This window comes from Diabrotica virgifera, chromosome 3 (assembly GCF_917563875.1).
Source record: "Diabrotica virgifera virgifera chromosome 3, PGI_DIABVI_V3a".
NCBI classification, from domain to species: domain Eukaryota; kingdom Metazoa; phylum Arthropoda; class Insecta; order Coleoptera; family Chrysomelidae; genus Diabrotica; species Diabrotica virgifera.
Window position 1 is genome coordinate 233,560,849 of NC_065445.1, and position 12,859 is coordinate 233,573,707.

At 32.3% G+C, this 12,859-nt stretch overlaps 1 protein-coding gene across 2 annotated transcripts in view; it reads right to left on the reverse strand.

The window, feature by feature from the left end:
- LOC126881598 (potassium channel subfamily K member 18-like) overlaps positions 1 to 12,859 on the reverse strand; it is a 579,919-nt gene that overhangs the window by 319,735 nt on the left and 247,325 nt on the right. For both annotated transcript variants that reach the window (XM_050645961.1, XM_050645960.1), the window contains exon 4: positions 2,264 to 2,457. In XM_050645961.1, coding sequence (XP_050501918.1) covers positions 2,264 to 2,457 — 194 coding nt within the window. The remainder of the gene's footprint in view (positions 1 to 2,263; positions 2,458 to 12,859) is intronic.

Genomic DNA, 12,859 nt, shown 5'->3' on the forward strand with positions numbered 1-12,859 from the left:
ATGCTCTTCAGAATCGCCTGTCATTGTGTATATTTCTTCTAAATGACTTACTCAAACACATACTTAAATTTAAACCTTACAGGAGAAACTTTATTTTACCCCTGAGCTATGCACTTTTCGATTCACCTGGTAGATACACGTGCAGGGCTGATGCCTGCCAGGTCATGGTTTTTAGCCTTGGTGTGCTATGAATTATCACTAGACAAATTTCTAGCCTTACAGGAAGACCGTTAGTCGGAGGGTTCACTAGCTCTTAGACTATGTGATATTCGTAAGATTATTTTTTAATAGGTACGTATATTATGGATATTTTCTTAAATGTGACAGTTGTCAAAACTAGGAAACTGGTTGCCATTAAACAGAAACAATCTACTTAAAAAAATTCTATCGGTAGTTTTCTACAGTAGATAATTCTCAGTATAATTTTAATCTGATTGGACAGAATTAAACACGTGATCAAATATCTTACTATACGATTGGAAGTTAAAATCATCAAAAAATAATCAGTTTAATTTTGATTTCTGTAGCTTTCTATTGGTCAGAATCTTGTATAAATTAAATAATCCCTTTAATCTCTTCGGTGATATCGTTAGCTGCGATGATTTTTTTACTCCGAGGTAACGTTAACGACTCACAAAAAATACCAGCTTATTTCGACCTAATGGTTAATTTTATGGTCATTCCTAAAGATAAAAAATTATATTTAATGGTCAAATTTCACCAGAAATATTTAAAACTGATATTATATCACAAATTATTATAACAAATTTAAAATGCCAATCATAATAAAAGTTTGTTGACTCGCAGTAAAATTTCATTTTACGCCTTTGTTGGAGAATATGTATAACAGGACAGACAAAAATTAATGGCCATGTCAATGAACCAATAATATTGTAGATAACGCCACGTATTCTCAATAGTAAACCAGATAATATTTATTTATAGCGCATGCTGAATAATTATGCGATACGAAATTTCAATTAAATCATAATAATATTTATTAATCGATACATCACAAAATAATTGAAAAATATTGAATTAAATAAAGCACCCTGGCCCTATAGAATTAAATTAAGAAATATTTTGATAAAATATTTTGTACTGCATTGCTGTATTATAGGCCTGGATCCCGCGTACCAAAAAAGGTGATTACTAGCAAGCTGAAAATTTGTTATTGTTCGTCCTCTATAACTTTTCCCATGCGTCACAATTCATTTTCAAACAAATTTTCAAGTCAAAGCGAAAAGGTCGATGCGATTAAATTTGTTTGAAAATGAATCGTGACGCATGGGAAAAGTTATAGCGGACGAACAATAATAGCTTAACGGTGTCTAGTCGGACAAATTTAAAAATAGGTTAAAAGAATAGTTTAAAAATTTACAACGTCAGATTACGAAAACGCCCGATGTATTTTGTCGGACAGAACTTCCAATTGACTTGTTACCGTTTCATTAAACTCTCATGCAAAAATCAGACTGCTATTTATCAACAATCTAATTCCTGTCATTTAACATGTTCTTCGTATTTCACTCATTAAAATACCCAGTTGGTGATAAACACCAGTCTGATTTTTGCATGAGAGTTTAATGAAATGGTAACAAATCAATTGGAAGTTCTGTCCGACAAAATACATTGGACGTTTTCGTAGTCTGACGTTCCAAATTTTTAACAACCTGTTCCTCAATTAAAACTTCCCCTGTTCCAGTGTTCCCATACATCAAAGTTTGTCCGACTAGACACCGTTAAGTTATTGACAAATTTTCAGTTTGCTATTAATCAACAGTTTTTGGTAAAGTTTGTTCAGCAGAAAATGGTTGACTAAATATTATTAAATTTATCTGATTTGGCCCATTGTTAAGACCGGTCCGAAGCGATAAGAAAACGAGGTAGACAGAGTTGGTTTTTTGACAATTAACACTGATTAGACGGTACTGTATTAATGAAATTATGATGAGTTTGAATTGTACGCAATTAAATCAACATTAAGAAATGAAAATTGACAAATTTTACCACGAAATATATTTAAATTTTACCTGAAACCGGGCCTTTTATACTATTATCGGTTAACCCAGGATGTTTATAGTCGGTACTAATTGAAGTCAACCATTTACTGCTAAGCAAACTTTACGCGGGATCCAGGTCTATTAGTTATTATCCCTTAGCTAATATTAAATTAATTTCAAGATACCCTAAATATTTTTATATTTTTTAATTGAGATCTGAAATTAAATAAAAACTACATATTGACAATTTAAAAACTTACCTATTGTAGTAAGTACGGTGAGCGAATAGAGAAACGCCTTGGCAAAACTCCATTCATAGTTTTCACTAATCAACTTTCCTCCAAATTTCGCTACTTGCAATGGCTGTTGATGAGCCATTTCTTCTGTCAAAGACTTAAGTAATTCATCTTGAAACCTGGAGATTTCTTGAGCAGCTAACCTGGTCCAGTTGTCCCTAAGATAAAATAGTAAATGTCATATAAACATCTACAGTGCTAACCAAAAGTAACACCCCTTATATCTTTTGGACTTATCTACTTATAGTTGTGAAATTTATATGACGAAAATAAACGGACTTAGGCTTCTCAACTAGTAATTGCATAATGACGTAATAGTATATTACAGAGCAACTTCTTCTTCTTCTTCTTCTTCTTCTTCTTCTTCTTCTTCTTCTTCTTCTTCTTCTTCTCCTTCCTACTAAATAAATAGGCTCAATGCCTGTTTTACTTCGGTTTTTATTCTCAATTGACATTGTCTGACCCTCTTTTCCTCGGTCGTCCCAATGATCTTCTTCCATTTGGCGATTTGTCTCTTTCTATTCGTGCTATTCTATTTTCTGCTATTATTTCTATGTGTTGATTCCATTCAATCTTTCTTCTTTTGGTCCACATGTTTATTTCTTCTATTCCATATCTCGCTTATATTTCCTCACTTCTTACTCTGTCTCTAAGAGTTTGGTTTGTTATTTTTCGTAAGACTTTCATTTCTGCTGTTTCCAGCAGTCTTTGTGTTTTCGCCGTATCTGCTCTTGTCCCCGCTGTGTACGTCATTATCGGTCTTATTGTTGATTTATATATCCTGGTTTTGAGTGTGTTGTTGAGACATACTGCTGCTCTGTTTCCATGTTCACTTGTTTTTGTACTTCGTCTTCCACTTTTCCGTAGCTTGAAAGTTTTGCTCCCAAGTATTCCGTTTCCATCATTTATTGTTCTATTATTTTTTTATTTACGACCAATTTACAGCTGGTTTCAAAAAAAAAAACTGATAAGACTCTTAAAGCGTATTTTGTAGAAAATTGAGCAGTGTATTTTGAAGGATAAATACTTATTATTTACATACTGTCAGTGTCACTGCCAAATCTTAAAATTTGTCAGATAACTTATTCTGTTCAACCTCAAAAAATGGCCCCACATGCTGGCAAAGAAGTAAAATCAAGAATTGTAACGAAATTAGAAGATGGTTGGTAACCATCTGCCGTAGCGAACCATTGTAATGTAAGCAGAACAACCGTTTTTAATATTATTAAAAGATGGAGAGAACAAGAAACTCTCGAAATAAAGCAAGGTTTGAGAAGAGCTCTCTGAAGAAGACAATTTCATAGTTCCTTTCACGCAGATGGACCGAAGACTACAAGCTGTTATCACTGCTGATGGAGATATTACAAAATATTCATTTTATTTTTACATACCTAAATTTAGTATAGTTTTGGTCTTCCAGACCCTCGCTTTCTTTTAAGAGTTTCTTGTTATTTCCATTTTTTATTAATAGAAAAATCTGTGGTTCTGCTTATGTTAAAATGTTTTGCTGCCTCTGATAGTGCCCAGTTATCTTTTAATTTGGTTAAAATTCTTGCTTTAATATACATATTGTTGAGTTAAGTAGTTTGTTTTATTCCTTAATAATAATAAAAATGATAACAACAACCCTATTTTATGTAAAAAGTATCTTTTATATACTCTTTATAAAATGCAGAAATTCAAAATAATATAAAAATTTAGACCTTAATAATTATTACAATTTATGAGTTAATATAATATGTAATCATTTGTTTGTTTGTTTGTTTTAACTGACTTTGACAGTCTGTCATAATAAATATAATATAATGTCAGAACAATCAAATACACTGCTCAAAATAATCAAATCTTACTAAGAGTCGTATGACTTTTTTTAGGAACCAGCTGTACATCGTCTTAGTTACGCTGATATTATTATCGATTTAGTTTTCTCTGCTGAGATCACCATGTTGTATACAGGGTGTCTGCATAACTTTGCACCATATGGGAAACTTTTTTAATATCAATTTTACGAAAAAACCTAAGGTGCAATCATCAGATATCAAATTTTGTCAACAGTATGCGAGGTATGTCAAAAAATATTAATTTCGCTCAAGAGCAAACTACCTTTATATTTCAAAATATCAAAAAAATTTATTATGAAAAGTTCTTTGTAATTAAAAACCATATTCAAATATGCAATAACAGCCATCTACGAGAAAAAAATATCTGAGATTTTCCTAAATTACTGATTCCGAACATCATTTTTATTTATTAGACCTGTAATAACTCTTTTATTAATAATTTTAGGAAAAAAAGGTATTCTTCATAAAAATCTGTGCATAGCCTAAACCTCAAGATGCAACCATCAGTTATCCAAGTTTGTTAATTTTATACGAGGTGTATCAATAAAAAAATCTTCGAAGACGTAACTGCACTTAATAAATTCTCAACTGGCAGCGACCACCGCATACTACGAGCCAAAATAGAAATAAGCAAACTAGCGACGCAGAAATCTAGAAGAAAACCAACGGCTATTGACCATAGCAGAATAAGACAAAACGCAGAAGAATATAGACAGACTTTAAGGGAAAACTATAATCAACAAGTAGCAAAGGAAGAGTCAGAAATTAATAAGATCAATGAAGAAATGAAAGAAAAACTCTTGGAAGCGGGAATGAAAACTGCCAAAAAACTAACAACAAAAGAAAATAGATTTAGTAGCGGGACAGTTAAATTAATGGAAAGTAGACGAAAACTAATAAGCGAAAACAAAAGAAACACAGTAGAATACGTAGAACTAAACAAACTTATTAGAAGAAAAACCAGAGAGGATCTAAGAAAACACACTGAAAATGAAATCGAAAAAGTAATTGAGAGAAATAAGGGCCTAAAATGCTTACGACCAAATTTAGAGAAACCACTACTCATTTCAATAAAGGATGAAACAGGACGGGAAGAGAGGAGAAAAGATAAGATATCAGAAGAAGTAGAAAGGTTTTATAAAGAACTATACACCTCAAAGAAAGACGCAAACTTCAACACTCAGGAATATATCAAGAAAACAATCACGAATGTAAACTCAGAAACACTACCAAAAATAGAAAATTATGAAATAGAAGCAGCACTATCACAATTAAAGAACAACAAAGCACCAGGACCAGATGGAATCCTTGCTGAAATGTTGAAAGAGGGGAAAGAAGAAATCTTACAAACATTAAGAAATCTGTTTAATCAGTGTCTACATAAAGGAGAAATACCCGACGAATGGAACGAAAGTCTTACAATCCTGCTATTTAAGAAAGGCGACAGAAAGGACATAAAAAATTACAGACCCACCTCACTGCTGTCGCAAACGTATAAACTATTCATGAGGATTATCAACAACAGACTAACACACAAATTGGACTCGTATCAACCCGTAGAGCAGGCAGGATTCCGAAAGGGATATAGCACCACTGACCATCTTCTAACAATTAGGACAATAAGAGAAAAAGCTAACGAATACCATATAGATCTGCACTTAGCGTTCGTTGACTACGAAAAAGCATTTGACAGCGTGGAAATGTGGGCAATAGAAAAAGCTATAAACAACTGTCGAATAGATTCCAGGTACAGAATGCTAATACATAATATATATAAGAAAGCAACAATGACAGTACAATTGGAAGAAACCACAAAACCCATACCAATTAACAGAGGAGTGCGACAGGGAGATGTTATTTCTCCTAAACTATTTACATTAGCACTGGAAGATGTTTTCAAAACAATGGAATGGACAAACATGGGAATAAACATAAATGGAAAGAAACTAAACCACCTAAGATATGCAGACGATGTAGTAGTCACAGCATCGAGTTTTGAAGAACTACAAACCATGCTAACCGAACTAGCAAATGAATCCGAACAAATAGGTCTAAAAATGAATTTTGCCAAAACAAAAACAATGACAAACACACAAGACAATATAAACGTAATACTAAACGACACCACAATAGAAGCGGTTAATGATTATATATATTTGGGACAGATTATAAAAATAAATAAGGAAAACCAAACAGCGGAGGTAAAAAGAAGGGTCAGATTAGCCTGGGCAGGATTTGGAAAATTAAAATGGGTCCTAAAAAATAAAAAAATACAACAATACTTAAAAACAAGAGTGTTTGACCAGTGCATACTCCCAATTCTCACATACGCATGCCAAACATGGACCTTGACCAAGGCAAACATGGATAAAATAATAAAGACACAAAGAGCCATGGAGAGAGCAATGTTAGGAGTAAAATTGACAGACAAAAAGCAAAACAACTGGGTCAGAAATAGAACAAAAGTCAAAGACGCTGGTCAACATATAACCAGGCTAAAATGGAGCTTCGCAGGTCATAACGCTAGACAAACGGACAATAGGTGGAATAGCACGATACAACAATGGAGACCATGGACAGGAAAGAGAGCAAGAGGACGACCCCAGATGAGATGGGGAGACGACATTAAAAAGATAGGAGGAACGCACTGGAAACAGAAAGCACTAAACAGAAGCGAATGGAGGAAACTGGGGGAAGCCTATGTTCAGAATTGGACGAATTAAAGGGCAAAAGAAGAAGAAGAAGTATCAAATAATATGAATTTAGAAATAATTCTTTCTATATTCTTTCTAAATTAATATTATTTGACACACCTCGTATAAAATTAACAAACTTGGAAAACTGATGGTTTTATCTTGAGGTTTAGACCATGCACAGATTTTTATGAAGAAAAAGTTTTTTCCTAAAATTGTTAATAAAAGTGTTATTACATGTCTAATAAATAAAAATGATGTTCGGAATCGGTAATTTAGGAAAATCTCAGAATTTTTTTTTCACGTAGAAGGCTGTTATTGCGTATATGAATATGGTTTTTAATTACAAATAAACTTTTCATAATAAAATTTTTTGATATTTTGAAGTATAAAGGTAGTTTGCTCTTGAGCGAAATTAATATTTTTTGACATACCTCGTATACTGTTGACAAAATTTGATATCTGATGATTGCATCTTAGGTTTTAGACTATGCAGAGCACTGTATAAAGAATGATTTTTTTTCGTAAAATTGATATTAAGAAAGTTTCCCATATGGTGCAAAGTTACGCAGACACCCTGTATAAGAGCCGTATCTTCGAATTCTTTAATTAATCTTTGTATAGGTCATCTTCATTTTCGGCTGTTATTATGGCATTGTCGGCGTAGCAGATTATCTTTATTTCCTTTTCTCCCATTCTGTATCCTCTTCTTTTTTTATCTTTCGTTATGATTTCATTCCTTATCAGATTAAATATTAATGGGCTCAGCGAATCTCCTTGTCTAATGCCAGTTTCATACTTGATAGGTTGCGATAGCTTTCCCTTACATCTTACCATCTATGTTATCGTGCAAGTTCGGAAAAGCGACACCTGGTTTCTTCGCTCTGCACTTTTATTCGCACTTTTAATTATATTGGCCAATCATATGGTCCTGGTTACTGGATAATTGTCAAGGCCATAGTCCAAAAAAATAATAAGAAGAAAAAATAAGATTTAGGTTATGTTATTAAAACGTAAACAATTGTATGTAGTAAATATAATTAGTTATTAAAATGCAGTACTGCAAGCAAAATACAATTAATTAAATTTACCTTTATATAATAATTGCATAATTGTGAAGCAATATATAATTTTTCTTCTTAAATGACAATAGGTATGAAATGTACGTCAATTTGACAATTTCAATTGACAATATGAATTATTTAAGAAAGTTGCAATATTTCTCCGCTATTCGCGCACGGTCGTTTCGCGTATCCCTTCCGAGTACTTGCACACCGCGAATATACACTGTGTCCGTAAAGTATGGAACAAATTCTTTTTTAGCTAAAGAAACCATTTTTAGAAATAATCCTAAAACACGTCGATTTTTGATTATAATTTACCGTATTTTAAAATAATATTCTAATATACAGGGTGGATGACTTTCGAGTAATGACGTCAAAGTCATTTTTTTTTAAATGGAACACCCCCATTTTGTCTCAATTTTCGGATTACTCTAGCTGAGCTGATTCCAAAAATGTATCACATGTTGATTCAAATTGGTACAGGGTGGACAAAAATACAGTAGTTTTGTGTGTGCTCATAAAGTAACTCGTTAGTTAAATTAACAATATCAAGAATACTTATTGTCTAGCGGACAGAATATGAAAGAAATGATTTCTTATCAATTTAAAAGAAACATAGTAGGCTATGTTTTTGTTAAATGTCATTATTTGTTTAGTAAATTATTGACGTTCAGTGACAGTTTGTTTTTGGATTTTGTGAATGTTTTAATTATTGCTTAGATTTAATTTGAAGTAGAAATGGAGTTAAGTGTAAAGCAAAGAATTGAAATATTTATGATGACTGGGTATGGAGACAGATCGCGAACTCAGATGGAAGTGTGCAATTTGTTTAATGATAAATATCCAGAAAGACCTATAACGCGTTCAACAGTCAGTAAGATTGAAAAGAAATTTCGAGATACTGGTACGGTTGAAAATGCACGGAAATCAGGTCGTCCCTCTGCAAATTCTGTTACAGCATTAGATATTTTACTTAGTTTTGAAGAAGATGCGCACACCTCTGTGCGTAAAGTTAGTCGCGATATCGGTGTTAGAAAACAACGGTACAAAAACTATTAAAGCTTGAAAAATGGCATCCTTATAAAATCAAACTTGTGTAGGAATTAAACGAAGATGATCCCGAGAGAAGACTTCAATTTTGCGAAGCAATGATGGATAACTGCCACCGAGACCCTCTCTTGGTACAAAATATTATTTTGTCTGATGAGGCCACTTTCACATTAAATGGCGAGGTTAACCGTCAGAATTGTAGATACTGGGCAAAAAAACCCCACTGGATGCGTGAGCATCATACACAATACTCGCAAAAGGTAAATGTATGGGCTGGAATTGTAAGAAATCGAATCATCGGACCCTACTTTATCGAAGATAATTTAAACTGGGCAACGTACCTTTAGATTTTAAGGGGGTATCTCGTACCTACTTTACGTAATTTGTTTCCCAGCAGACGTAATCCTGGAGGTTTTGATGAAAGTTTATTGTTTCAACAGGATGGTGCACCTCCATATTATGCTGAAGATGTTAGAAGGTACCTAGATGAAATTTTTTCGAACTGGTGGATTGATAGACGTGGATGTATTGAATGGCCAGCGAGGTCACCAGATTTCAATCCTTTGGATTATTTTATGTGGGGCCATCTGAATAATGTTGTGTATCAAACGAAACAGCAAATATTCAAGAATTAAAACAGAGAATTCGGACAGCAATAAACAATATTTCTCAAGACACAATAAACAAGGTTCAACAGGAATTTATACAACGTTTGGGTTACTGTCAAATACAGCAAGGGCTGCAGTTCGAACATTTATAAAGTCATGTATTTCATCATATTCTGTCCGCTAGACAATAAGTATTTTTGATAATATTGTTAATTTAACTAACGCGTTACTTTATGAACACACACAAAACTATTGTATTTTTGTCCACCCTGTACCAATTTGAATCAACATGTGATACATTTTTGCAATCAGCTCGGCTAGAGTAATCCGAAAATTGAGACAAAATGGGGGTGTTCCATTAAAAAAAAAAAATGACGGTGGCGTCATTACTCGAAAGTAATTCACCCTGTATATTAGAATATTATTTTAAAATACGGTAAATTAAAATCAAAAATCGACGTGTTTTAGGATTATTTCTTAAAATGCTCTGTTTAGCTAAAAAAGAATTTGTTCCATATTTTACGGACACAGTGTATATTCTCAATGGTTTTTATTAAATCTAGTGATATTCCCTTTTCATATAATAAATGTATCGCGTCCAGAATTCCCACTCCATCAAACTCTTTCTTCAAATCTATCAGGCATATACAGGGTATAACAAAAATACAGGTCATAAATTAAAACACATATTCCGTGACCAAAAATAGTTCGAAAGAACCTAACTTACCTTAGTTCAAATATGCACATAAAAAAGTTACAGCCCTTTGAAGTTACAAAATGAAAATCGATTTTTTCGAATATATCGAAAACTATTAAAGTTTTTTTATTGAAAATGGACATGTGGCATTATTATGGCAGGATAATCTTAAAGATAAATTATAGTGAAATTTGTGTACCCCATAAAAATTTTATAGGGGTTTGTTCCCTTAAACCCACCCAAACTTTGTGTACGTTCCAATTAAATTATTATTGCAGTCCCATTAGTTCAATTCAATGTTTTTAAAACTTTTTTGGCTCTTTTCGATAAGGCAGTTTTTATCGAGTTGCGGCTTCTTTTTAATATGTTTACATAAAAAATTTATAGGTGTTTTGTTCTTTAAACCCCCAAAATGTTTGGGTACGTTCCAATTAAACTATTAGTGCGATACTATTTGTTAAACAGTGTTTTGAAAACTTTTTTGCCTCTTTGTAAGTTAGGTTCAATGGAACTATCTTTGGTCCCAGAATATGTAATTCAATTTATGACCTGTATTTTTGTTACACCCTGTATATGCTGGTTTGTTGTATTTCAGGGACTTTTCTTTCATTTGTCTTATTACAAAAACTGCATCCGTGCATGATCTTCCTGTCCGAAATCTTTGCTGTTCCTCTTGCAGAGTTATGCGTTCGTTTATTTTTGTCGCTATAATTCTTGTTGTCAATTTGAGTGCTGTATTTAAAAGGTTTATTGCTCGATAATTATTTGGGTCTTTCTTATATCCTTTCTCGAAGAACGATCATCAGCATGATCGCTCTCCTCTATTCATTTGGTATTCTGTTCGTGGTAATTATTTTATGAATTAGAATTTGCAGTTGTTCTAAAAGGTGATCACCTCCGTATTTCAAAAGTTTATTTGGTATTTGATCTTCCCCTGGTGACTTTCTATTTTTTAATTTATTTGTTCCTTGTTTCACATTTATTTGGGAGATTTTGGTCTTTTCATCAGTTACTCAGAGCAACTGTGACAGATAATTTTATATGACAAGCGATATCTCGTTTGAAAAGTGTTGACAATAACTATTCAATCATACTAATTTTGTTTGGGTTTAAGCTAATTTTGATAAATAAATTGAATACTAAAATTTTAGTTTCCGATTTAATTAATAGAAATGTGGTTAAAAATATGCTCCATCGATGTTCTGAGAGTAATGTATCCTATTGTTAAACTCTTGTTGTAATTGTTTAAATGTGGGGGGAGAAATTACCCCACATTCTTCAACAATTCGTGTAGCGTAAACCTTAGATTTCAAGTACCGCCACAGAAAAAAATCTTATGGTGTAAAGTCCGGTGACCGAGCTGGCTATTCTATCGAACCTCGTCCAATCCATCTATCACGATATTCCTCACCTAGTGCAAGTAGTGCACGTAGTGCACTACAAAAAAAAGTAGTAAATTTGTTTTTTATTAAAATTTTATTAAAATTTGTTAAGTATGTCGTTTTTAGAAAAGTATGTCGTTTAAAATTTGTTAAGTAAATCGGTTTTAGAAAGCTACACATTTATTTAAGTATTCTGTATTATTGTGAATAAAAGTATTCAATAAAAATATACTACTAATAATGAAGACAAACTAGTTGAGGTCCTTATCCTTTCTATCAAAATTTTAAAATGCAACTATATATCACTTAAAGTAATCGAGAAGAAAATGTAGTGCCTGCGAAAAATTTGCCGATTTAACATCCCAATGTAGTCAAAAAAGTAATATGAAAATTATTAAAACTGAAATAACTTTATATTTTTTCCCTCTTGCCAAATCGATTAATTTATATACACATACACATTGCGATAAAACGGATGATTACTTTGTGGTTATTCTTCCTGTGAATTAAAATGACGCTATATAAAACTACATCTATTCTAGCATATTCATTTGATTTTATATGACAAGTGAATTTAATTAAACAGTACATACACAGAGTGGGCCACAGAAAAGAGGCCACCTCGATATTTAGCAGTATTTACTATTTGCTAGACCAGGAAGTAGGGGTTGTGTGCTAGCTTATTTGAAAGGATTGTCAATTCTCTATTAAGTAATATAGACATTAACATAATTATTTATACAGGGTGTCGAAGGAACCATTTTTTTAATTAAACTAATTGACACAAAAAGAAGAATGTATGTAATTTATTTAATTCAAAATACATTCTACTGCTGTCACAAAAGAGAAAATAATGTTTTTTTGATAAATAAACATTGCTTTTTGCTTAATTTAAATGTTTAAGCTGCCACCCATCCACCCATCTGCCTCTTGGTAGGTTGAATATTGAATTTAAGCAACAAACAATGTTTATTATCAAATAAACTTTTTTTGTTTTTGTCAGCAGTAGAATGTATTTTGAGTTAAATGAATTACATACATTATTCTTTTTGTGTCAATTAATTTAATTCAAAATAATATTTTGGACATCCTGTATAAATAATTATATCAATGTTAATATTACTGAATAGAGAATTCAATAATCTTTCAAATGAGCTAGCACCCGACCCCTATTCCCTATTTAAAAATAAAGGTCGGGAGATGTGGAAGGGAGGGGGTTGACAAA